Source organism: Eschrichtius robustus, chromosome 6 (assembly GCF_028021215.1).
Source record: "Eschrichtius robustus isolate mEscRob2 chromosome 6, mEscRob2.pri, whole genome shotgun sequence".
Lineage (NCBI taxonomy): Eukaryota > Metazoa > Chordata > Mammalia > Artiodactyla > Eschrichtiidae > Eschrichtius > Eschrichtius robustus.
The window spans coordinates 63414719-63440198 of NC_090829.1; the positions used below are offsets into that span (position 1 = coordinate 63414719).

Consider the following 25480-nt stretch of genomic DNA (forward strand, 5'->3'; position numbering starts at 1 on the left):
ATGAAGGAGCACATAGGAGAGCTTGTTCAGGAGAGGGTCGTGGCGGGGGGAAAGGGCAGAACCGAGCTTAAGGGGCAGTGCTCAAGGAGGGCAGTGGGTGGGGGTTAATGCCTGCTGAAGGGGCGGTGTGAGGGAAGAGAGTAGGGGTGGGGAAGGTGCAGGCTCTCCTCTTTCGCAAGGTGACATCATGGCAAATTCCCAAACTGGACGGACCCGGCTCAGGTGACAGCCATATGGGCCGAGCCGGCCCGGGCCGGCCTGCGTGCCAGCTGGAGAGGCTGGGTCCTGAGCCCTGCCGGGCCAGCGACCTGGGGGCGGGGTTCTGCTCCTCTCGCCCTTCGCACGGACTGTGCCCTCGGCGGGCACGCGGACCGGCACGGTAGGGCTCGGGCCGGGCTTCTCTGGGCCAAGGATCAAGGTCCCTGGCTGGGGTAGGCCCCCAAGCATTCCAGTCTTCCTGACCTGGCTTCTGAAGAGGGCGCAGTAGAGCCACTGAAGAGAGCCGGACAAGACGCCGCCTCGGCCGGAGGTGGGACCTATCGTGTTGCCGCCCGGGGCGGAGTTATTTGGACCTGAGACCCGCCCATAATGCTGCAGCCTCTCGGAAAGAACCGTTCGGGGCGGAAGTTAAGAATCCCCGAGAGCTAGGTGGCGGAAGTGGCCGCGTTCCTGCTTGTCCGTGCGCATGCGTTATTCTGTTTCTTAGCCGCCGCTCTTCAGGTGCTGTCTTTTCCTTTCTCCTCTCTTTTCCTCCACGCGAGGGGGTGCGCGTACCCTTAGTTGTCGTGGTCGCGCGCTCAGCCCCTCCGCTATTTTCGTGGCCCCCTCACCATGGCGGGCATCCTGTTTGAGGATATTTTTGATGTAAAAGACATTGACCCGGAGGGCAAAAAGTTTGACCGAGGTAAGTAAGATTTGGAGGGGCTGTTTGGGGGAAGGGGCTAATCTCCTCGGGGACACGCCCCTGGGCCTCTAGTCCACCCATTTCACGTAGCCTACCCCTACCGGCAGGTCTTGGTGTAGGGACCTTTCTCAGGAAACATTTTACAGATGAGAAAACGGAGACTTCGCGCTCTCCCTGGCTTCACACAAGCTGTGCCCGGTGCCTGGATGGCCTTTTCTCCGGGCATCTTTCTAATCGCTGCCCACTCTGTGCTAGGCGCTGTACTGTGCACCTTACACACACTTTATCTTACTTATTCCTTTCAAGAGCCTCCATGAGGTAGGTGGTGTCTTACCCATTTTGCTCTGAGAGGGTAAGCAACCCACCCAAGGCTGTACAGCGAATAATCCGACCTCAGAGCCCATTGCCCTCAGAGTCTTTAGCTCTTCGTGAAATCCTCTCGGAGTTAGAGTTGACTGCTTGGTGTACAACTCTTTATTCTGTCATTGATCATTGACTGCTTGGTGTACAACTCTTTATTCTGTCATTGATCATTGACTGCTTGGTGTACAACTCTTTATTCTGTCATTGATCAATAATTGTCCTTGGTGTCTCTTCTTTTGCCTAGAGACTGGGATGTTTTTTGGGACAAAACCCAGTTCTTACACAAGTTGATAATCCCCTTAGCAGAGCACCTGGCACAGAAAGACAAAACCTTTGGATGAATGAATAACTTGCCCCAAATCAGGTTGTTTCTTAATCACCTAGGTAAGCCTAGAACCTGGATATTATTTGTTGCCGGAGGATCTTTGATTCTTTTCTGGGGATTCTATCCGCTTGCCATAGGTTGTGTCCCCTTTCCTTCTTGCATATGTGGTTCTTTTTTAAAAAAAAATATTTATTTTCGGCTGCGTTGGGTCTTCGTTGCTGCACGCGGGCTTCTCATTGCGGTGGCTTCTCTTGTTGCGGAGCACGGGCTCTAGGCGCAAGGGCTCAGTAGTTGTGGCATGTGGGCTCAGTAGTTGTAGCTCGTGGGCTCTAGAGCACAGGCTCAGTAGTTGTGGCGCACGGGCTTAGTTGCTCTGTGGCATGTGGGATCTTCCCAGACCAGGGCTCGAACCCGTGTCCCCTGCATTGGCAGGCGGATTCTTAACCACTGCGCCACCAGGGAAGTCTCTGCATATGTGGTTGTGATTGAGCCTGCACGTCTATGAGAGGCCAGTGGATACAGGTTGGGTTAGGTTGAGTATTCTATTGCATCCAGCCCCCACAAAGTAGGAGTCTGCCCTGCGCTGTAGGGTCTGCCCTGGGCCAGGCAATGACCTCTGCCATTCTTTCGCTATTTCCCTCCAGTGTCTCGACTGCATTGTGAGAGTGAATCTTTCAAGATGGACCTCATATTAGATGTAAACATTCAGATTTACCCTGTAGACTTGGGTAAGTATTGAACATAAACAACAACAGGAGGCTTTTTGCCATTTCAGCTGTTCTTCACCATCTGATGCTGCTGTTATTTTTCAGGTGACAAGTTCCGGTTGGTCATAGCCAGTACTTTGTATGAAGATGGTACTCTGGATGATGGTGAATACAACCCTACAGATGATAGGCCTTCCAGGTGAGGAAGTGGAGCAGGGAGTACTTGAAATATGCCTGAGGACTAAGTAGATAGGTGGTATAGAAAGTCCCTTACTTAATTCATAAAATAAATGATTATCAGCAGAATCTATGTAACCTTAAGGAAATTGCTGCATTTAAGAATTCAGACATTCAGGTGTTTATCCAAAGCAGTGATTACAGTGTGAGTTGTAGCTTTTTGATGGCAGAGGAAATGACCACTGAATGACCTAGGCTCTGTGGGCCTTGTGTCTTGGGAGGGAGTTTGGTGTGATGGAAAGGCTTTCGAGCCCCACTCAGTTCACATCTCAGCTCTACCACTTATTTGTTGAATAACCTTAACCTCTTTCTTTTTTTCTTTTTTCTTTTTGGCTGCGTTGGGTCTTTGTTGCTGCACCTGGGCTTTCTCTAGTTGCAGGGGGCGGGGGCTCAGTAGTTGCAGCATGTGGGCTCTAGAGCACAGGCTCAGTAGTTGTGGCGCATGGGGCTTTGTTGCTCCGCAGCATGTGGGATCTTCCTGGACCAGGGATCGAACCCGTGTCCCTTGCATTGGCAGGGGGATCCTTAACCACTGTGCCACCAGGGAAGTCCAACCTTAACCTCTTTCAACCTTAGTTTTCTCATCAGTAAAATATCGATGGTCATACCCAGCTCACAGGGTTACTCTGAGGACTAAATGACATTGTGTTTGGAAAGTGCCTGTTGTTATGATGCTGGCACTTAGTTACCAGTTACCATTTTTAAAGGGCCTCTTATTGTTGTTAACTACATTTAAGAATAACTGCCACTATTGTTCCACAGGGCTGACCAATTTGAGTATGTAATGTATGGGAAAGTGTACAGGATTGAGGGAGATGAAACTTCTACTGAAGCAGCAACACGCCTGTAAGTTCCACGGTCTTGTGAGAGCCCTTGCCCCCTCCCTTTTGTGAGAATTTGGACTATGCTCTGAAAATTTGGACCATGCTCAGGCTTCCTGGGTTTCTTTCCCCAAGCACCTCAGACCTAGGTGGGACCCGGAAAGAAACTGTTTTGGGAACAGTTTTCAGTCTGAAATGTAGATTGCTCACTTTGCCCTCTGTCAGGACCTCAGGGCCTGGTGGTCCAAATGAGAAACTGGTAATCTAGCTGTGTGAAATGCCAAGGAAGAGGTTACTTCTCCAAGAACTAAATGCAGCATAAGTGATTAAACTGCTAGGCCTTTTTGTTTGTGTGTGTGTGTGTGTGTGTGTGTGTGTGTATGTGTGTGTGTGTGTGTGTGTGTGTGTGTGTGTGTATGTTTTGCTGCTCTGCAATCCAATCCCTAGTTCTTTGGTTTCTCTGCCCAACTATTTTTTTCTTTTCTTTAAAATCTTATTAAAACAACATGTGCCCTTTGTAAGAAATTTGAAAAGCAGAGAAGTAACGTGAAGAAGGAAAAAAGTCACCTATAATTCTATAACCAGAGGGAATCTTTTACATAAACATTCTTGAATGTTCTAGGGTTTTGTTTTTTTTTTCTGTGTACTTTTTTCTTTGAGCTCATGTTGTTTATTACAATGTTTTGTTCTGTTCTTTTTGCTTAATGTTATGTAAAACATGTTTCCCCATGTCAATTTTAAGCTATTCCTAAACATTTTAATAGCTATGTAACATTCCAGTAAATGGATATATCTTAATTGATTTGACCATTTTCTTTATTCTGGGCATGGAGTAATTTCCACCTTTGCCAATATAAAGAACAATTTGGTTCCTGATGACAAAACTCTATCTAGAAGGATGCCTTTTTTTTCTTAGGTTGGGTTGGAGAGCTGCTGAGTAACAGTTGTTCTGGAGCTCAGACTCATGGGACCGGGTCTTCTGTTTCAGCTCTGCCTACGTGTCCTATGGGGGCCTGCTCATGAGGCTGCAGGGTGATGCCAACAATCTGCATGGATTTGAAGTGGATTCCCGAGTTTATCTGCTGATGAAGAAACTGGCCTTCTGAACCACCCAGGGAGCCAGCCTTGCTGCTTAGTCACTCAGGTCATGGACGGTCGTTCAAGCCCGAGTGGCAGTTGCTGTTGTTCACCTGTTCAGGAGGGGCTGGCTCTCTGTCCACTGTGGGTGCATCTTTAGGAGGTCTGGACTCAATGGGAAACTGACTTGCCTGCAAAAGACCCAGTGGGAGAGCTTAAAATGAATCAGAAGTTGTTTTATGTATATGATTTTTTAAATTAAACTTTACTTTTTCAGACTCTTTTCCCCTCTTTTTTAACAAAGTTTTTTCCATTTATTTTAAAATCATTTTTTCCAGTTTGCCTATGGTATATTAATGTTTCTGGCCCACAGCCAGATGATCACATGTCAACGTAGGATCTATTCCAACATTTTGGTATCTGGGTTCAGGGTTTTCTCCGTCTCCTGGCTGACTACCCCCAATATTGATCCTCCAATGTGATTTTCTGTCTGGGAGAGAGAGTGTTGTGCTTTTGGCTCCTGAGGGCACCACCCATTTGGCATAGAATCCTGAATAGGCAAGGAGCTCTGCTCGCATTCTTCCAACACTTTCAGTTTCTCAGGAAGTCAGATCACGTTGACTTGAATGAGTTGCTTGCATAGCTGGAAGTGTTCGTCATTTTCATGGAAGCTTTGAGATGAGGCTTTTAGACATATGCATGGGACACAACTCTGAAGAGGAGAGGAAGAACGATTTGGTGGTTGTGGAAGCAGGTGGAGGAGTTAGCTCTCTGCTTTACATTCTAGTGGTGACCTGGAGGGAGGGTAAGTGGTGGTGGTTTTTACCAGTGACACTGAACAGGGAGCTGCCTCACAGACCAGTGAAGTAGACAGGGCAGCAATACCAATGAGGTTTGGCAGTTCAGTGCCAGTGCCTGGGACAATACAGCAGTCTGACTGCAGTCATTAATTTATCAGTGGGGAAAGAACAAAGTTGAGGAAATGGTGATGCTTACAAGGACTCCAGCATCGGAGCTGGGTCTTCAGCCTGGCATTTGAGGTCTCAGACAGTACATGGGACTCTGATTTCCCCTGGAAAGTTCAGGGTAACAATCCAGAAAGATCATAAGTGTGTATTAAGTAGTTGTCTCTTTTGATCTCCCAGTTTTGCCATGGGAGTTGGTCCTCCTGCTGGGATGCCTGGGGTATTTCCTTCCCCATCATTTTCAGGTCTTCACAGGAGGTGTTAGAAATAGTATTTAGGGAAATGGGTTGAAAATGAATGGCCTCTGCAGGGGGGAGGAAAAGGTGTTTCTTTTGCTTTACTGTGGGGTGGGGGTGAGGGGAGAGGGAAGTAGGAGATGAAGTGGGAGTTGGGATGAATTTTTATAGAATCCTAGAACCTCTTCCGTGCAGTCAAATTTTTTTGTAGGGGTTGGAGAAGGATGGATTTAGGTTGGAGAGGGAGAACCTAATTACCGATAACAGTTCGCGGGGTAGCTAATAGTTTGCGGGGTAGTGTAGCAGACTGTACTAGCTGCCCTGGGGTGGCAGAAGAAAGAGAACTGGTGTAGAGTTGAATAGAGATAAGAGTGTTCTCGTTGTAACGGTTTTTTTGTCTTTTCTGTAAAGGGAAGAAGGGACTGAATCAGCCAGATAGAATGATTTGGGAATGGGTTAGATGCTCAGTAGAGGCAAGTTAGTTCCCACTGGAGAAGCCCATGGGTTATTTACGTTTGCCCTAGGGTAAGTCAAATGCCAGTACTGGATGCCTGGAACTTTCTGGCTATATACTTCTTGCAGTTTTGCCATCTTTGTCTCTCAGCTGACTGTCTGAAAACCATTAATTCTTTGTCTCTGGTCCCTTTGGCATCTCTTGTACTGGGTGCTGGCTTTCATGTGCCATAAAATGTTTCATTTGATCATTAAATTTAACCTACTTTAATATTTCAGTAAGTTAAAATTTCCACTTACTATTCTCTTGACTCCATGCTGGAATTTGTAGTGTGGATGAACTGATTTTCTCCCATGCAGAAACTGACACCATCCGAGATTTGGACGGCACTTCTGAGCTTTGTGCGTTTGTTGACTTTTTCTCCATGGCAACTGTTCTGTCCATGGGGTGAGGGGCGGGGAGACACCTGGAGATGCCTAAATTGGTCACCCCACCAAGAGCTTTGGCTTTCTACTCAGAACTCTTTAACTGTTGATGTGTACTCCCTAAGGACTTGGAAATTTTTTCCAATAAATAGAGTCACTGACTGATATACTGGACAGTGCACCACACTGGGGAATGTATGGGCTCCAGACTAAGTCATCCTAGGGTGTTTCTTTTCCTGTTCACAGGCTGTGAAACCACTGGGAACTTGCCGGGCTTCTCTGAGCCTGTTTCCTCATCCGTAAAGCAGAGATGATAATACCTACCTTATAGAGATGTGTAAGTGTTAAAAAAGATAATGTGCATAAGTTTCCTGACATACTGGCTTTCATTCTACTGTTCTGGAATGCCTTTAATGACCCTGGGGTTTTGTGGTAGTGTTTGGAGCCCTAGGTTTCTGGCTCCTCTACCTACATGCTAACTTTTCCTGTCCTTTGGGGAGTTGAGGTGAGAGAGGAAAAAGCTTTCATTAGTTTTCCTACAGACACCTCTAGAGGTAGTGTTGACCTTTGCAATGGAGTGCTTGGGGCAATATAAACCTCTGCTTCCCAAGCACCATGATGGCATTTATTCAGAAAGCCCCATAAGCTTGGCTTCTTTTCTAGAGATCCCCTGGCAGAGTTTATGGTGTCACACAGGGTTGCTTTTTAGATACTATACACTTCTGGGAATTGGGAAATGAGCCTTCAACTTGCACTTGACTTGTGCTTGTCCCTCCTGCTGTGTGAGCTCTAGGAGACTGACTCAAGCCACTTCCTGCATTTCCCCCTGACCTCCACAGGAGGGAGGCAGGAACCCACGCCTGGTGAAGCTTCCTGCTGAGCTGCCGAAGTGCTGGCTGTTTGCTCAGCTGTCACATCCAGGTCTCATCTTGTCTGACTGACCCGTCTGCACAGCCTTACCTGGGGTGTAAGGCTCTCCAAAGCTTCCTGTTAGCTTTTTCTCAGGGAGGGGGGATGTGTTGCCCACGAGAAGAACATCTTCCCCTCGCTTTGCAGGTAGCTTTTGGGTCCTCTGGTTTGTTCTGTCTTTATACAGTCTCAGTTTTGTCTATTGCGTAGGAACTGCTTTTCTGAGAGACTTCTCATTCATTTCTCAAGAGTAAGGATCTCCTAAGAAAAGGAGATCAGAGCCCCATTAAGAATGATAATAAAGGGGGTAAAGAGACTAACCTTAGTTCTGAGCAGAAAACCAAAGCTTTTTTCTGTCATAAGCCCTACCTCTGTTCAGAAGCTAGGCCAGGCCAGGCCTTTGCAGAATTATCATATGAGAAAGAGTATATAAAGAAATAGTAAGTTATAAATTTGTGCAGAAAATAGACCAGAGATAACTAACTGCTCTGGTGAACATTATTAATAGTTAAAAAAAAATAGCTTTTGTAGTTTTATGGCATGTAGTAAAAAATTATACTTTTTCTGTCCTGCATGTCTCCCTTCACCAGGGCTTTGGGTTTCAGGTGAAAGCAGGAAATCTGGTAAAGGCATACCTCGGAGACATTGCAGGTTCAGTTCCAGACCACCACAATAAAGTGAATATCACAATAAAGCGAGTCACACAATTTTTTGTTTTTTTTTGGTTTCCCAGTTATGTTTACATGATACCGTAGTCTATTAACTGTAATAGCATTATGTCTAAAAACAAAAGCAATGTACATACCTTCGTTCAAAAATACTTTATTGCTAAAAAATGCTAACCATCATCTGACAACACAGGGTTGCCACAAACCTTCAATTTGTAAAAAATGCAGTATCTGTAAAGCATAATAAAATGAAGCGCAATAAAATGAGGTATGCCTGTATAGCTGCAGTTGTCTCCCAGGGCCTCTCCTCCGAGTAAGGGGATTGTACTTGGGAGGCGATGCTGATGTCGGCAGTGCCTGAGTACCTTACTCTTCCTGAGACAGATTCCGGAAGTGAGGGTGGGCTGCAACTAGAACACGACTGGTAGAGTTGGGTGTGATAGCAGAGGGGTCAGGAAGCAGGGGTTGGAGCTGGACCGTGGGGATGGGCAAGGTTGGTGAAGGAGAGAAGAGTGTGTACTGTCCAGGAGGAGGATGGGCTGGGGAAGGAGACTCTACAGGCTGGAGGTAGGGTGGCAGGGAGTCCATGTCTGAAGTTTCCGGAGGAATATCCGGGGCTCTTAGGGCCCTGCGTGTGGGTCCAGGAAAGAGTCCGTGAATTCCACTCAGGGGTCCATGTGTCCTGTTCAGGTGTCCAGGGATTTGGTCTAGGGACCTGGAGGTTTGGTTCAGCAGACCAGGAATCTTGGCTCTGAATCCCTGCAGCCTGTTCAGAAGTCCAGAGCCAGTAGTTCTGGCTGAGACACTGGAGTTTGTCTCCAACAATCCAGAAGTCCTGTTTGGGAGCTTGTTCAGTGTGAGGAATGGAGAGGTGTTCCCCGGGACAGCTGTGGTAGGTGGGGCCCGCTTGGCACAGAGGGTGGGTCCCACTACAAGCAGCAGGAAACGCACCTTTCCTCGGAGCAGTCGTTGGAAGCTCAGGAAGATGGCACTGGGATCCTTGTGAGCTGTGGTCCTGCCCTGTGCAGAAAGCTGAGGGCAGAGGATGGGCCTGAGGCCAGAGACCTGGGCCAGATATCATGCCTCCCTGTCTATGTGGGAAAGATAAGGTACCAGAACCCAGGCTTTGTGGCTGGAGGGAGCACTCCTTAGCAGGTCAACTCTTCCACCCTCAAGATTTCTAAAATTCCCCTTTCTTCCCTCAGGTCTTCTGAGGGGACCGAGTCAGAAAAGAAAGACAGCTTCTATAGTTCCCTTGACTGGGGACTTACCTGGGTTCCTAGGAGGCCCTGCAGGGCCCCAAGGAGGAGGCGGGCCTGTCCAGAAAGCTGCACCAGTAGGGATGAGAGGCAAGTGGGTCCCAGTTGTCCCCGCGCTGCCATCACTGCCTCCAGCAGAAGGGTCGCGGCTCCCAGAACGTCCTGTGCCTTGGTCTGCTCCTGGGAAAGAGATGGAAAAGAGAATCGGACAGCTTCAAAGGGTATGCTAATAGCGGGTGGGGAGCCTGTAAGAGTAGCCAGCAGAATGAATCATAGGAGCTGAGAATTGGACAGGACCTAGGTCCCACCCAGTACAGGAATTCCTTCAGTCTCCCGACAATTGGTCATCAGCCTCTGCTTGAATAACGCCAGTGTCCAGTAACGCAGCCTGGTCTCACATGTAATTTCAGTGAGAAAAGCTCTTTTTTTTTTTTTTCTTACATTGTGCTGAAATCTGCCCTATTATAGCTTTTACCTCTTGGTTCTAGTGCTGCAAATCTACTCTTTCTGCTACAAAACCAGGATCATATGATATAAAAAAAATTAATGTAGATATAAGACCATCATAAAGATTATAAAGATGAAGGGAAGGGGCTTGCTGATAAATGGCAGAGCTGAAACTACAAGGGATCACTAGCAATTACCCTTCCTCCCTGGCCCAGTCCCCCAGAAGACCTGAGGGAAGCAAGGGAATTCTAGGGATCTTGAGGGTAGAGGAGCTGACCTTCTAAGCAGTGCTCCCTCCTGGTAGGTTTCCTGAGTGAGTCTCAGACTGAAGCACTTCATGCTCTACCACAAGACTGACACTCTTCTCCAAGCTAATCACACAAGCTTTATTATTTTTTTAAACCATTCCTCGCATAACATATTTTCTAACCTCTCACTGTTCAGGTTGCTTCCTCCTTTTGGAAACATGCTAGTTTAATATGGTCCCTCTGAGTAAATTAGCACGTTTCTAAAAGAGGATGGCTAGTACTCAGTGCAGTAGTTTAAGTGCAGTCCACTCAGAATAGAGTTTTTTAGGAAGATTTCTACAATGTGGATGTTAAACATCTAAAGCCACCTATGACCCCTACCTTTTTAAGTAGCTACTCCAATAATGTTGTTACAGTGCTAAGTTTGGGGTCAATCCAACCCTCCCAGGTCCTTTTCATAGTAAGTACTAGGGCTAGAAGTTTATATGAGGGAAGTAGGGACACTGTGGCCTGAAAGCTGGAATAGGACTTTATTCAATTACTTTTCACATCTAGAATTTTATATACATCTCTGTTAAATTTCACCTTGTTTTTGACCTAGCCTTTTAGCAGTTTGAGACTTAATCCTGTTTTTTGTTATTTTAGCTGTGTGTCCCAGTCTTGTGTCATCTGAGGATGACAGATCAGTCTTGCTTCTTCACACTAACTTAAGAAGGTTGAACAGAAATAGGTCAAAGGCATGGCCATGAGAGACTTCTATGCAGCTTTTCATGGTGGTCAACTTTGACTCTATTTTACATACTGGACCACAAGCCATCATCTTGTCCAGAGGATATCCCCATAGTAGAATGTATGTTGGGTAAGGGTGGTCAAGCTGAAGGTGAGATCTTTTTAGGGAGCTCAGGAATTTTGAAAAATCCATGGGAATCAGTAGGAAACACATGAAGACAGGATTCGGGAAACCAAGGAAAAGGATGGCTTTCTTACTGTCTGGGTTTTCCATTCTCCCAAGCTGAAGTCCACAGCAGGCAGCCGGACGGGTGTGGACAAAGGGTTAACGTCTGGGCACTGGCTCTGTTGAAAAAGATTGGTAGGGGGATGGTGGAGAGGGCGCTGAAATAGAGGGGGTTATGGTGGCCCAATTACCAGGACAGGCTTCCATGAGTAATATAACCAGACTAGAGCTTTTAAGAGAGGGTTTGATTGTAAACCATAATCCTTGTAAAGGGGTGGTAATCAGGGGGTGGTGGTCTTACCGAAGACAATATTGGAAGAGTAGTGATTGGAGGGAATGAGAGGAAGTGATGGGAGTCAGGGTATCTCACCAGTTAGGTGGATAGTGGGGAGAGTGCTTGGGGATTCTCACCAGTCTGCTGTGAAGGACATGGGAGTCACGAAGCAGTTTATTTAGGAGTCGGGGGTCACAGGCAGGAGGAGCCGGGCTGGACAGAGTTAGTCTTGCAGTTAGGAGAAGCATGACCACGAGGAGCAATTCTTAGATGAGGAGAGGTGAGGTTGAGAGGGGTGGATAAGGAAGAAATCATTGTTGGGTGGTGGTCCAGGAATTCCCACTTAGGACCCAGACCTGAAATCCAGGGAATCTGCCGCTCAGAGGCCTTATTCCTGGGAGATTGAGGTCCCCCTGCCCCCGCACCACAGCACATCTCCTTTCTCTTTCCCCTCTACCAAGTTCTGATTTGGCCCTAGGTCTCTCAAGGGTTTTCTTACCAGTCAGCTCCATTCTGGCCAGGCTGTCTGGTTGGAGTGGCTCCCTGTATGGGGCCTCTCCCCTGAATCCGTCCTGGGGCCATGGAGGCGGCTTGGGCTCTTGCACTTCTGGGCAGAGTGGGGTGGGGCACAGGTGGGGCACAGGTGGGGCACAGGTGGGCCAAGGAGGAGGGTCTAGAATCTATCCTGCAAGTGACAGGAATAATGAACATTATCGAGTTTCAAGGAAAAGACTCTGCCTGGCTGGTGGAACAGATGCTGGGAGGGTGTGAGATGCTGACCAGCCTAGAACTGCTAAAACTCGGACTGCTCCCACATCATCTTGTGATGGTAGCATACGGCATCTCTTTGTCAGGGTTCCTCGGGACATCTGAGGCGGCTCTGGTGCCCTTGCCCCCTGCCGAGAGCAGCAGGACAGGATATATACACACACATCTAATTGGCCTCAAAGTCTGAGCAACCCTGTTTGGTTGGAGAAAATCTGGGGTGGGGATAGAGAAGGGAAGCATTGTGGCACAAGCCTGGAGAAGAGATTGGAAATGGGATACAGGGCCAGGACGAGGAGCTAGCAAACATGTACAATGTGCTCAGGGGTAGCTTGGGGACTGGGGTTGAGGAGGGAAATTGGGCAAAAATGAAACTTAACTACTAAAGGTTGGTGATTAAAAGATTGAGAAGGTGGTGTGGGAGAAATTAACCTCTCATTCTTTTTCTATTTACCCCAACATACAAAGCCTCTTGGAGTTTTTCTTTGCACTCTAAGCTCTGAAATACTGGGTTATCCAAGGTGAAGAGATGGGCTAACAGTCCTGGAACTTCCTTCCTGAAGCAAGTTGCCCAGGAATGAGCACATGCTGGGTGAGACGATGCCCACCTTGCAGGGCTTACCTCGCCTTAGACACCCACCATATCTGTCTCCTAGCCTGCACCTTCCTCCCTGCCCCCTCTGCAGACCCCTTCCGGTTCCTTTGCAGGACCCCACACATGGCTTCCTCCTTCTTTCACAAGTTGTGCAAAGAGGCCTGCACCTGATTCAATATTGGGATTTCCTGTAGGTCTGTCAACATGCATGAGCCCTCCTCCCATTACCCTCTCCTTGTGCCCTGGCTTGCCTGGCCCAGCTTCCCCAGCCCCAGGATTCAGAACCTCGTGAGCTAACTAGGAATGACTGGGTAAGAATGGGGACTGGGGCTGTGTCCAGCTTGATGCTATGTTCCCTAAGTTCAAAAAACACCTCCTTTCTTATTTTCTCCCTGGGCCCATGTCCCCTTTCCTTAGGGCCAGCCGCGACTGTGCTGTATTCCACCAAGTCTGTGATCAGTCCCTCAGAACCCAGCACCCCACCCCCTAGCCCTGCTCTGTCCTGCTCCTCCCATTCTGGGAAGGCTACACTCTTCTCGACAAAGGTCAGTGCCTGTAGGTTCCAGTTTGCCTGCCCCTCCCCCAGCAGAGAGCCCAATTCCTCTTTCCTGTCCTTCCTACCCTCACTTAACTCCAAACCTTGCTTGCCACTCACCGGGTGGAGAAGGGCTCCAGGACCCAGGTGCGGAGCAGGCGGCACTCTGGGGAGCAGATGGGTAGGAAAACAGGTGGCGCTGGGGCATAGCCCCTCCAGGGCAGTGGGGTCACACGCCTGCCCGGGCCACTTCTGCCCAATCAGAGAGCAGGGAGCCACTAGACACTGGCAATGGCCCCCGGAAGTGACGCCTTCTCCTCCCACCCGCGCAGGACCTGGAGCCCCTGCCTGGACCATGGTTCGCTAGCGGAGCCCCAGCTCCTCCACCCACGCACACCACACAGAGGATTTGAACAGGGGGATCTGTCTTTCCCTAGGAGATGGGAAACCTGGGACCTGGTTGGGGGAGAAGATGGGAGGGAAACAGGTTTTTTCCAGGAGGATTCTGGCAGGACACTTTTGTCCCTGAGGAAGGGCACGGAGGTCTGGCTTTAGACTGGTGGGTCTCTCAGTTCCTGGGTGTCCAGATTTCTTTTCCCTGGACACCACACCTGCTGCTAAAATCTACTAGGACTCTTGCTTTCCTGCTTTTCTCGCCAATAACCCTCTGGGGGGTCATGTCTTATGCCCCCTTTGCAAGTGGGAATGTGGGTGTCGCCTGTATTACAGAAGACCCTGTCAGGGGTCAGTGTTACCAGGAAGCAGTTTGGACAGTTTGAGAGGCCTTCAAGCTGAGAGGGTGCCTGTGCTGGATTAAGCTGTGCTCAGGTACCACTCTGTTGGGGCCCAGTGGCTCCGATGGCTAAGCCCACTTATCTCTGTGCCAGTGCCCTCTTTGCCTGCCTGGTCTTTCTCCCTCTTCCATCTCCTACCACTCCACATGTGACAAGAGGAATAACCAGGCCCATGTGTCCCTGTCTTAGGAAAGACAGCTGCTGAACCTCCCCCGCAAATACCTCCCGCTGGCCCCCCTCTTCCTTTGGCCCTGGCTCTAGTTCCTTTGCTTTCCCCTCAGTCCCACTCTCCCCACAGTCCGTCCTCAGGGGCCTCCTGGCCTGACCTTGTTCCCATCACCCCCTCCCCCCCAGTTCTTCCTCAGGCTGTCTCCTGCTCCTCCTCCCCAGGATGGGGCTGTCTGCTAAAGAGTATGGCCTAGATCCCGGAATTCTCCAGTTCAGCCAGATGAGATGCCTCCCAAGATTAGGAAGGAGGGTGCTGGGATGGTTGGGAGGATGGTGGGAGAGTGGGGGGGGGGGGCAGGGAGGCTATCATGACCAGGAAACCAAGACAAAAGAGGTTGTGGGTAGGGTGGAGAGGCAGAGGGTCCCCAGGGTGAAGGAAGAGGGTGGGAAAGTGCGTCAGGCTGGGGATGATGATGGTTGGATGGGCCTGAGCACAGGTAACAGTAGGGAGAGAAACACTGTCACCAGACAGAAAGGGGATACTATCTGTTTCTGGCTAAGTTCCTATCCTGGGGAACAGTAGAATGAGGAGAGAGCTCAGAGAAGAGGTAGGACACAGGCTAGGCAGTGAGAGTGGTGTGGGGTTTGAGAGGTGCTGTGGGCCCAGCGTCAGGCGAAGATGAGTTGACGGGCCTTTTCTGCGCGTAGTCATCCTTAAAGACAATTCTTCATCCTTCCTGCAGGAACCCAGTCCTAGCCCAGTGGCCGGCCCAGGCCTCGGGCAGTCTCTGCCCCTCCCTGGTCTGGGGCTCCCATCCTGGGCCGGACACGCACCTCCTGGTCCAGCTTGGGAGGGGGTGCTCCAGACCCGCCTCTCCTCCCCTCTTTGCGCCCCCTGGTCCCTCCCCTCCCCCTCCCCTCCCCATTTGCCTACAGCCCCTCCCTCCTCCCCTGCCCGGTTCCAGCCCCTCCCTCCCCTCCCCCATTCGCGATCCGGGCCGCTGCTGCTGGGCCGGACCCCCCGGGCTCAGCCCGGCCCCTCGCCGAGCCGCCGCCGCCGCCCCGTTTGCTGAGGAGGAGGCCCCCGGCCAGGGCGCCGGGCGCGGGGCATAAAACGGGCCAGAGCCGTCGCCCGGGGCACTAGAGCCGCGTACGGCCCGGGTCAGCGGCCGCCCGCCCGCCCGCGCTCCTCCCGGCCGCTCCTCCCGCCCCGCCCGGCGCGGCGCCGACTCCGCGGCCGCCCGACGAGCCCCTAGCCGCACAGCTCGGGCCCTGGCCCCGGCCCCCTCCCGCCGTACCGCCCCCGGCCCGGCCCTCCTCCCACCTCCCTCCTCCCTCTCCAGCTCCCTCCTCCCTCCCGCCTCCCCAGCTGTCCCGTTCGCGTCATGCCGAGCCTCCCGGCCCCGCCGGCCCCGCTGCTGCTCCTCGGGCTGCTGCTGCTCTGCTCCCGGCCGGCCCGCGGCGCCGGCCCCGAGCACCCAGCGCTGCCCATCCGGCCCGAGAAGGAGCCGCTGCCCATTCGGGGAGCAGCAGGTAGGTGGACGCCCCGGGGGAGGCGCGGGCGGGGAGTCCTGCTCGGGGCAAGTCTGCGCCCGCCCGGAGGGGGCGCCGGGCGCAGGTGGCTCGGTGCGGCGGGCGGCCCGGAGGGGTGGGCGGGGGCCGCGAGGCGCGTCGCGCCCGGGGACCCAGGGCCCGGCCGGCAGCGCCCGGGGCGGGCACACGGCAGGAGGGGGACAGCTGCCTCCAGCCAAGTCCGTCCCCGCAGGCTGCTCGTTCGGCGGGAAGGTCTATGCCTTGGACGAGACGTGGCACCCGGACCTGGGGGAGCCCTTCGGGGTGATGCGCTGCGTGTTGTGTGCCTGCGAGGCGGTGAGTGGACCCAATGGCCGTGGCCGGGGCCCTCGCGGGTCGGGGACCGCTGGGGTCTTGGGACGTCGGAGGGACTCGGAGTTGCTGAAGAAAGAGAAGTCAGTCTGCAGATATTTGGGATATTTTTCTGACGGAGGAAGCGGGGAGGAAGCGCCCCCTTCAAGTCTCAGGTGTTGCCTATTATTGATCACCCACTGTGTGGCAGGCTCTTTGCCAACTCCATTTCGTCTGTCTCTCGCTTAACTCCTAGTACAACCATGCTAGATAGATACTATCATTACTCCCATTTTTCAGATAGGGACCCTACGGCCCAGAGAGGTTAAGTAACTTGTCTAGAGTTATGCAGCTTGTATGTAACAGAGCAGTCTCACCCCGTGGGACGACCTTGCCCTGGTCCCGTGCCTCCTCCCGGCTCGCCTTTGAGTCTCACCAACGGCCGTCTTGCCCTCACTCGGTTTTCCCGTCTTCTCTGCGAGCAGCCTCAGTGGGGTCGCCGCGCAAGGGGCGCGGGCAGGGTCAGCTGCAAGAACATCAAACCTGAGTGCCCAACCCTGGCCTGCGGGCAGCCGCGCCAGCTGCCTGGACACTGCTGCCAGACCTGCCCCCAGGGTAAGGCCCGCTCCGCGGTGAGAGGAGGGCAGCAGGGCCGCGATGCTTGGTCCTGGGCCACGCGGATGGAGCGAATGGAGCGGCCAACTGGCCCTCCTCGTGCCCAGCTGAAACCCGCGTCCCCCACCCCCGGTGCAGAGCGCAGCGGTCTGGAAAAGCAGCCGACGGGCCTGGCCTTCGAGTATCCGCGGGACCCAGAGCACCGAAGCTACAGCGACCGCGGGGAGCCGGGAGCTGAGGATCGGGGGCGTGGAGACGGCCACACGGGTAGGCAGGGGCTGGGTAAGTGAGGACTGGGGTCATGGTTGGGGCCGGGCTGCAGCAGCGGGTGACGGTACTAGGGATATCTTCCTTCCCTCACAGACTTCGTGGCGCTGCTGACAGGGCCAAGGTCACAAGCGGTGGCAAGGGCCCGAGTGTCACTGCTGCGCTCTAGTCTGCGGTTCTCCATCTCCTACCGGCGGTGAGAAAGGGGAAGGAGGGAGGAGGGGTCAGCTGGGGGCCAGGGAGGGAGAATTGGGAGAGGCTGGAGGGGTTGCTTCTGGCCTAGGCTCAGAGTCCATGCTCAGGGGACTCTCATTTCCAGGCTGGACCGCCCTACCCGAATCCGCTTCTCAGACTCCACTGGCAGCATCCTGTTTGAACACCCTGCAGCCCCTACCCAAGACGGCCTGGTGAGATGATGCCGTTTATGAGTGCTTATCCAGTCTGGGCGCTGTGCTGAGAGCATGTTCTGCATTACCTGCTTGGGTCCTCACAACAGCCCAGTGGGAGAAAGGCACTGACATTATGATGCCCATTTTACAGATGAGGGAACTGAGGCTCAGTAGCAGAATGTGACTTGCTCAAGGTCACACAGCTAGTAAGTGGTGGAGCCAGGATTTGGACCCTGGCATCTGGCTCCAGGGCCCCTTCTCAAACTTCCTAGGAGGGCCTGGGGGCAGCTTCCCATATTCCTTCCTCACCAGACATGGGCCTCTCAGCAGGCCTGTCCTGCATTCTGAGCAGAGTCGTCTTGTCTCTCTGCTCCAGGTCTGTGGTGTGTGGCGAGCAGTGCCTCGGTTGTCTCTGAGGCTCCTTAGGGCAGAACAGCTGCATGTGGCACTCGTGACACCCAGTCACCCTTCAGGGGAGGTCTGGGGGCCTCTCATCCGGCATCGGGCCCTGGCCGCAGGTGAGGGGAGCAAACAGCTCCTGGACGTGAAGTTTGGAGTCTTCTCTACCCCCAGGAATGGAGTGGGCTGAGGAAGGGACTTTCTGGTGGGCTCTCATGGTCCTTTCTCCCACAGAGACCTTCAGTGCCATCCTGACCCTGGAAGGCCCCCCACAGCAGGGCATAGGGGGCATTGCCCTCCTCACGCTCAGTGACACAGAGGACTCCTTGCATTTTTTGCTGCTCTTCCGTGGGCTGCTGGAAGCCAGGAGTGGGGGTAAGTGGGATGGGGGCAGCACATGTGAGGAGGGTAGGGAGATCACCTATGTTTCAGAGGTATCCACATGTGCGGCTGTTGCAGGACCAGCCCAGGTTCCCTTGCGGCTCCAGATTCTACACCAGGGGAAGCTACTACGAGAGCTCCAGGCCAATGCCTCAGCCCAGGTGAGCAAGGGTCTGGCTGTTACTGCCACGAGCTCTGGCCTCTTGCTGTGCCCACCATACCCTGCTCTGCCCTCAGGAGCCGGGCTTTGCTGAAGTGCTGCCCAACCTGACAGCCCAGGAGATGGACTGGCTGGTGCTGGGGGAGCTGCAGATGGCCCTGGAGAGGGCAATTGGGCCAGGGCTGCGCATCAGTGGACACATTGCTGCCAGGCAGAGCTGTGATGGTGAGGCAGGGCGAAGCCTGGCACCCCGGGCACACACAACTGAGAGGCACAGAGAAGTGACAGAGGAGGGGCCGGGGGGGTATAGGAGGGGATCCTGGGGGCTGGGGGTGTGAATGGCCATGCAGCAAGCCTGCCTCCACCTGTCTTGCCCCTCTGCAGTTCTGCAAAGTGTCCTTTGTGGGGCCGATGCCCTGATCCCCGTTCAGACAGGTGCAGCCGGCTCAGCCAGCCTTACACTGCTAGGAAACGGCTCCCTGATCTACCAAGTAAGAGTTGGGGGATGGAGGAGGTGGGAGGGCAGCAGGGCAGGGCGGGGCTTTGGCCTGCAATGGTTCAGGGCCCAGGCCTTCTCTGCTACTCCAATTTGCCCTCCCTGACCCTGCCCTCCAGGTACAGGTGGTAGGTACAGGCAGTGAGGTGGTGGCCATGACGCTGGAGACCAAGCCTCAGCGGAGGAACCAGCACACTGTCCTGTGCCACATGGCTGGACTCCAGCTGGGAGGATACATGGTGAGTGCTTCAGGCAGAGCAGAGCTGCAGGTCCCAGGCACCAGAGCTGACAGTGCAGGGGGCTGTGGGAAGCCATGTTGGATGAGCAGGGATGTTCCGCATCGTTCACTCACTCACAGGCTCTCTCACTGATGCATTGATTCACTGGACACATTTTTAGTGAGCCTCAGGCTAAAGACTGCAGTACAAAGAAAATCAGATGTGGCCCCTGTCTTCCGGAAGCTCATGTCAAGTGGAAGGAGTTACACAGGGAGACCAGTGCAGCAGATCATATAACAGTAAACGTGATAGCAGTGGCTGCCATTTATTGACCCTTTCTATGTGTCACAAACTGTACTGGTTGTCTCGCTTCTGTTATTTTTGGCCCTCACAGTACTCATTTAATAGATGGCGAAGTGAAGGATCAGAGAGATTAAGTAACTCCTCAAGATGGGTGCATAGGTAGGAAGTGGCAGGGAAGGGACTTGAACCTGGGCCTGCCAGGTTCTTATCCAGTGTTACTGGTGTGTGGAAGTGTGTATGGGTTTAGTGGGGGCACAAAACATGGAAAGGGTTCAGAATCTCGGGCTTGTGTGAAAGCTGAGGAGGGGTTCATCTGGGACCTGGCAGGCTACAGCTGGGGCTCACCCTTCCCTGCCCCCCAGGCTGTGGGTGTCTGCCCTGGGCTGGGTGCCCGGGGGGCTCATATGCTGCTGCAGAATGAGCTGTTCCTGAACGTGGGCACCAAGGACTTCCCAGATGGAGAGCTGCGGGGGCACGTGGCTGCCCTGCCCTACAGTGGGCACAGCGCCCGCCATGATAGTGAGTGCTCCAGGGGTCTGCCTGCCCTTTGGTGTCCTCTAACCTGTGGCTCAAGCATGTGAGGGATGGTGCCAGAGGGCCAGAGCCTGGCGTGCTGTCTTTCTCTGTGCCTGAGCTCCAGGTGGCATCTGGAGAAGGTGGGGATGTATAGGGTGGCCCTGCCGGGAGACCCTCCCTGTTACCACACACGGTGCAGGGCTCTCACTTGCTGCTGCCCCAGCCCTGGGCCTGTGGACAGTGCCTGGCAGCTGGTGGAGTCCGTGTTGGGGGAGACGGGGAATGCCGGGATTGAGTCGCTGCTCTAGGCCACCTTCTCATCTGTCACCTCTCCTCTGTCTGGATCCAGCACTACCTGTGCCCCTGGCAGGAGCCCTGGTGTTGCCCCCCGTGCAGAGCCAGGCAGCAGGGCATGCCTGGCTCTCCCTGGATACCCACTGTCACCTGCACTATGAAGTGCTGCTGGCTGGGCTTGGTGGCTCAGAGCAGGGCACCATCACTGCCCACCTCCTCGGGCCTCCTGGGATGCCAGGGCCCCGGCGGCTGCTGAAGGGATTCTATGGCCCAGAGGTGAGGACGTGATGGTGGGAGGCAGTTTGGAAAAGATCTACTTTCTCGCATGAAAGGCTGTGTGGGCCTTTGGCAGGAGAAGCAGAGAGCAGGCAGCCTCAGGAGTCAGACAGACCTGGGTATGAATCTGACTCAGCCTTTTATTATCCATCCTCTCTCCTGCATCCTACTCTGGTGGGATCTCTTGGATAGTATGTAATATCCTGAACCTCCAGAGGGGTATGTGGGATGGACCAAGCCCCCGACGTGGGGTGGGTTGCCATGGAATCGGGGCCAGAGAGACCTGGCTTCTGAGCTCTACACCACTGCTGCTGGGCTTCGCTATCCTGGAGGCCTTACTTAATCTCCCTGGGTCTCAGTGTCCTTACCCGCGAATTGGGAGTGGTAGGCTCAGCCCTAGAGTGCCTTGTTCCCGTCCCTGATTCTGTCTACTCACAGGCCCAGGGCGTGGTGAAGGATCTGGAGCCTGAGCTGCTGCGGCACCTGGCACAGGGCTCTGCCTCCTTGCTGATCACCACCAAGGGTAGCCCCCAAGGGGAGCTGCAAGGGCAGGTAGGCAGGCAGTGCGGGCCGGAGGGGGTGGTCCAGGGTTGGGCTAGCACTGTGTGCCTTAGTCAGTCCCTAGCTTTCTCTGAACCCCGGGGCTGGTAGAATCACACACACTCCCTCCTGGCTGGTCGGGAGGATGAAGCCAGACGAGGTACTTAATGAGGCTAGTAGCTGACCATCTGTCCTTGGCAGCTGGGATGATTGCCATGGATAATAGCATCCTCCTGGGGTGCAGGGGCGCTCAGGGTGTCTTGGGCTGACTGGCCGCTGCTGGTGGAGACGCAAGGGGGAGCCCGGGCGCTGCCTCAACCTGCCTCTCCTCTCAGGTGCACATCACCAACCAGTGCGAGGCAGGCGGCCTGCGCCTGGCGGCGGCAGGGGCCGAAGAAGTGCGGGTGCCCGGGGCTCTGGATGCAGTGGTGGCCGAGGCGGCTGCGCTGCCCGCTGTGCTGGGCCCAGACGCCCCAGCGCCAGCCAAACCTGGTGGCCCCGGGCGGCTCCGAGACCCCAACACCTGCTTCTTCGAGGGGCAGCAGCGCCCCCATGGGGCTCGCTGGGCTCCTAACTATGACCCGCTCTGCTCGCTCTGCACCTGCCAGGTAGGAGGCCCTGGAAGGGCACACTGGGGCCTGGGTTCTGGGGCAGGATTGCAGTCAACCCCGAACCTCTCCCTGTAGAGACGCACGGTGATCTGTGACCCCATGGTGTGCCCACCACCCAGCTGCCCAAGCCCGGTGCAGGCGCCGGACCAGTGCTGCCCTGTGTGCCTGGGTGAGTGCCCTGCAGGAGCAGAGAGGGTAATGGAGGGTCCACTGCGTGGGGGTGAGGCCTCTGGGGAGGGAAGGAGGGGGCCACCGTCTGCTTTCACTACTTCTTTGGATCCACAGAGAAGCAAGATGTCGGAGACCTGCCGGGGCTGCCGAAGAACAGGGACCCTGGAGAGGGTGAGCAGAAGTGGGCGTGGAGGGGTAGGGAATCCAGAGGAGCTGTTGGGTGGGACTGGGGGGGGGGATGGGAGGGGGAGAGTGTATATGGGGGCGGTGGGAGGCTGAGGGGCACAGGTTACAAGTGACACCTGATAGGCTTCATCAGATTCACTGGCCCACAAGTGGGCCCTGGGGTTAGACTACTGTGGGGTTGGCCTGAGGCTCAATCCTTGGTTGTGGGCCCAGCCAATGAACTCAGTGCTAATGGCAGCTGGGCACTGTCCCCCACCAGGCTGCTATTTTGATGGCGACCGGAGCTGGCGGGCAGCGGGCACCCGGTGGCACCCTGTCGTGCCCCCATTTGGCTTAATTAAGTGCGCTGTCTGCACCTGCAAGGTATGGCCGCCCAGTCTTCTCTGGTGCTGGAACCCAGCGAGTCTGCAGAGCTGGGGAGGGGGCTGCTAGGAGAGGAAAGCCCAGTCTTGGTGAGGAGGGCTCAGGGATCAAAATAACATGAGAAGAGTTCCCTGGGCTCTGAGAGCTGGCTTCCTACATATAGGAAAAGGGCACGGGCTGATTTGGGTGTGAACTCTGGCTCTGCCAGCTGACTAGCTCCATGTAACCCTGGGCACTTTCTGTGCGTCCCTGAGTCTCACTTTCCTCTCCCATAAGCAGATGTGGTAGCACCTACCTTGCAGGGCCACAATGAGGATTTGAGTTCAGGTACATAAAAAGCCCCAGCCCAGGGCCTCTGAGTAAAAGACCATGGATGTATTACTTTTGAGGTATGGGAAAGGAGAGGGAGGAAGCAGGAGGCTTATGTGCTCCTCCTTTTTCCTCATACCCCTCACTCAATGGATCCCTACAGGGGGGCACTGGAGAGGTGCACTGTGAGAAGGTGCAGTGTCCCCGGCTGGCCTGTGCCCAGCCTGTCCGTGCCAACCCCACTGACTGCTGCAAACAGTGTCCAGGTGAGGGGGGTGGGCACTGAGGCTTCTTGGGGCAGATAAGGCTTTTTGTCCTTGTCCTGGGTCGGGGGGGGATGCATGGTGAGGGGATGCCTAGTGAGGGTGGATGGAAGGGATGTCTCAGCTAATTCAGTATTTACCCAGCATTGCTCTGTGCCTAGCCTGGAGCCAGGGATCTACACGTGCTGGAAAGAATGTGCATGTGTTAGTGGGCTGTGATGGGATCCAGTTCCTGTCCCATCCATCCACCCATCCACCCATCCATCCACCCATCCACCCATCCACCCACCCACCCATCCATCCATCCATCCATCCACCCACCCATCCATCCATCCATCCATCCATCCTTCCATCCATCCATCTATCCATCCTTCCATCCATCCATCCATCTATCCTTCCATCCTTCCATCCTTCCATCCATCCATCCATCCATCCATCCATCCATCCATCCATCCATCCATCCAAATTTATCACCTACTAAGTGCCAGAAACTGCTGGGTGACAAATAAAACCTGGATGGCCCTCACAGAGCTCACATCTACTGACCTCTTCCTCCTTCCCTCCTTCTCTCCCTGCCAACAGTGGGGTCAGGGGCCCACCCCCAGCTGGGGGACCCCATGCAGGCTGATGGGCCCCGGGGCTGCCGTTTTGCAGGGCAGTGGTTCCCGGAGAGCCAGAGCTGGCACCCTTCGGTGCCCCCCTTTGGGGAGATGAGCTGCATCACCTGCAGATGTGGGGTAAGTGAGGGCTTGTGTGAGGCGGGCACTGGGGACCTGGCCTGGGGGAGGGCAACTTCCCAGGGAGGGCAGGCTCCTGGGGGCGGGCTTCCCCCAAGAGGCTGAAGGCCGCTGTGCCCCAGCGCCTCAGGGACCCTCAGGATCTGGTCTGTCCTGCACCAGGCAGGGGTGCCCCACTGTGAGCGGGATGACTGTTCACTGCCACTGTCCTGCGGCCCAGGGAAGGAGAGCCGCTGCTGCTCCCACTGCACACCCCGGCGGCGGTGTAAGTGAGGGGTCTGGGGCAGCAGCTCCCGGCTGCCTGTGGGACGCCTGGGGAGGGAAGGGAGCCCCTGCCACGTGGCGGGAATAGCGCCCACTGCTGCACAAGTGCCACCCCGTCCCCCCGTCACAGCAAACTTGTGGACTTGTTCTCGATTACCTTTTCTTTAGGAATGAGATTTCTGGCGCTCAGAGGAATCTGGCAACTAGGCTAAAGTCATGCAACTGGTGTGTGCTGACTTGCTTAAAAAATTCTGACCTTTCTGGGACCAGAACAGAGGAGCTCTGCTGTGCCCTCCCTGCCACCCCACTCCCTCACTCCTCTTCTAAAGTTCACTCCCTCTGTCTCCAGCAGTTGCAGACACCAGGACAGTTCCAGAGCTGGAGAAAGAAGCTGAAGGCTCCTAGGGAGCAGCCAGAAGGCCGCGTGACCAAGAGGATGGGGCCTGGGCTGGGGGAGGAGGGGCGCCGAGGACCCCGCATTCTCCTGCGGGAAATCCAGTGCCTTTGGCCCCTCTTTTCTGCCTCTTCTCCCTCCCCCACTACCTCTGGGAACCACAACTCCACAAGGGGGAGGGGTAGCCAGAGCCGACCAATGCCATGTCCACTCCAGCTTCGGCCTTGTCACCCTCTCGCCTCTGCCTTGGAAGCCCAACCCCTTTCCTTCTGTACATAATGTCACTGGCTTGTTGGGATTTTTAATTTATCCTCACTCAGCACCAAGGGTCCCCCCACTTCACTCCTGCTGCCCCTGAGCTGAGCAGAGTCATTATTGGAGATTTTTGTATTTATTAAAACTTTTTTTTCCAGTCTTTGGGCTAGTGGTTGTTTCTTTGTGACCAGGGGCCTGAGTGAGCCCCAGTGGAGAAGGGTCTGAGGGTAGGCAGGGAGAGAGAGGGCCACCGGCTCCTGGGGCTTCCCTCTGACCCTTGGGGAGCGGGAAGAGCCCTGGGGAAGGGGACAGGATGGCACAGCAGGGGGCTGGCATGCCCGGATTCCGCAGAGGGGCTTGGGCCGTCTTTGACATGGAATAGAGCTTCAAGAACTCAGGCAACCTGAAGCAGGATTTGGACACTAGTTTCCAGTGACCTGCCCGGGCTGGCGTTTTTGCTGAGTATTATAGTGTCTCACAACTGTTGCTGGTAGGATTTAAAATTTGATCTGTTACCCTGGGGTCAGTCAGGCCTTCTACTTTGCAGAGAGTTTGACTGGGCTTCCGAGCTTCTCCGGCAGAAGGAGATGGAAGGTAAAAACAGGGGCTCCGGTCAGAGGAGAGATGGGGGTGGTTCTGATACACCTGGGTTTTGAAGAGAAAACTCCCTCACATACAGCCCTCCACTTTGCCACTTTTTACTTGAGAGTCACCTTTCAGCATTCTCCAGTGACTTCCCTTGGCCATCTTTTATATGCCACATGGGATTTGGGGTACGTCTCACGATGAACAGCCACTCGGAGCCATCGCATGGTGGCGCTGCTGGCAGCTGCCAGTTCACTTTGGGCCAAGTCCGTGTCCAGGCGGGTATTTGAGTAATTTATGACTACAGACTGCAGAAGATGCCTCCTCGGGGCTGAGGGAGAAATGGGGGCTGGAGAGAGGCGGCCCAGGTGCTTACTGGGAGTGGGGAGTCCAGGGTCCGCCACTCTAAAACTCACGTCAGCTTCTCAACTTGTGGGAAAGCCTAAACAAGGGTTTGCATTCTAAACAAGAGTTCGTTGCTTTCAAAATAAGTT

The 25480-nt window shown here is 54.1% G+C and overlaps 3 protein-coding genes across 18 annotated transcripts; 2 read left to right on the plus strand and 1 right to left on the minus strand.

Annotated features, from left to right (window-relative positions):
• Positions 1-193: 193 nt before the first annotated feature.
• POLR2H (RNA polymerase II, I and III subunit H) lies at positions 194-4712 on the plus strand. 2 transcript variants are annotated; one of them, XM_068546366.1, is made up of 5 exons: positions 194-904; positions 2237-2320; positions 2405-2498; positions 3299-3382; positions 4346-4712. In XM_068546366.1, exons 1-5 carry the CDS (start codon positions 832-834, stop codon positions 4461-4463), a joined length of 453 nt encoding a protein of 150 aa, XP_068402467.1. In that variant the 5' UTR covers positions 194-831; the 3' UTR covers positions 4464-4712. The 2 variants fall into 2 exon arrangements, with proteins under 2 accessions (XP_068402467.1, XP_068402468.1); XM_068546367.1 differs by lacking the exon at positions 194-904 and adding an exon at positions 1531-1651.
• Positions 4503-13503, minus strand: THPO (thrombopoietin). 4 transcript variants are annotated; one of them, XM_068546359.1, is made up of 6 exons: positions 13290-13503; positions 11412-11539; positions 11033-11119; positions 9363-9530; positions 9043-9123; positions 8221-8926 (listed from the first exon to the last, which is right to left on the minus strand). In XM_068546359.1, exons 1-6 carry the CDS (start codon positions 13375-13377, stop codon positions 8543-8545), a joined length of 936 nt encoding a protein of 311 aa, XP_068402460.1. In that variant the 5' UTR covers positions 13378-13503; the 3' UTR covers positions 8221-8542. The 4 variants fall into 4 exon arrangements, with proteins under 4 accessions (XP_068402462.1, XP_068402460.1, XP_068402459.1 ...); XM_068546361.1 differs by lacking the exons at positions 8221-8926; positions 9043-9123 and adding an exon at positions 4503-4625; XM_068546358.1 differs by having other exon boundaries at positions 8221-9123.
• Positions 13504-15139: 1636 nt separating this feature from the next.
• On the plus strand, positions 15140-24553 carry CHRD (chordin). Of its 12 annotated transcripts, none has more exons than XM_068546372.1 (23): positions 15140-15664; positions 15897-16000; positions 16480-16609; positions 16748-16891; positions 16973-17072; positions 17196-17283; positions 17642-17783; positions 17899-18039; positions 18124-18206; positions 18283-18430; positions 18590-18696; positions 18821-18940; positions 19585-19741; positions 20088-20308; positions 20747-20860; positions 21184-21456; positions 21535-21628; positions 21745-21801; positions 22076-22179; positions 22652-22754; positions 23334-23488; positions 23651-23753; positions 24102-24376. In XM_068546372.1, exons 1-23 carry the CDS (start codon positions 15517-15519, stop codon positions 24155-24157), a joined length of 2892 nt encoding a protein of 963 aa, XP_068402473.1. In that variant the 5' UTR covers positions 15140-15516; the 3' UTR covers positions 24158-24376. The 12 variants fall into 12 exon arrangements, with proteins under 12 accessions (XP_068402473.1, XP_068402474.1, XP_068402475.1 ...); XM_068546373.1 differs by having other exon boundaries at positions 24105-24376; XM_068546374.1 differs by having other exon boundaries at positions 16748-16876.
• Positions 24554-25480: the final 927 nt, after the last annotated feature.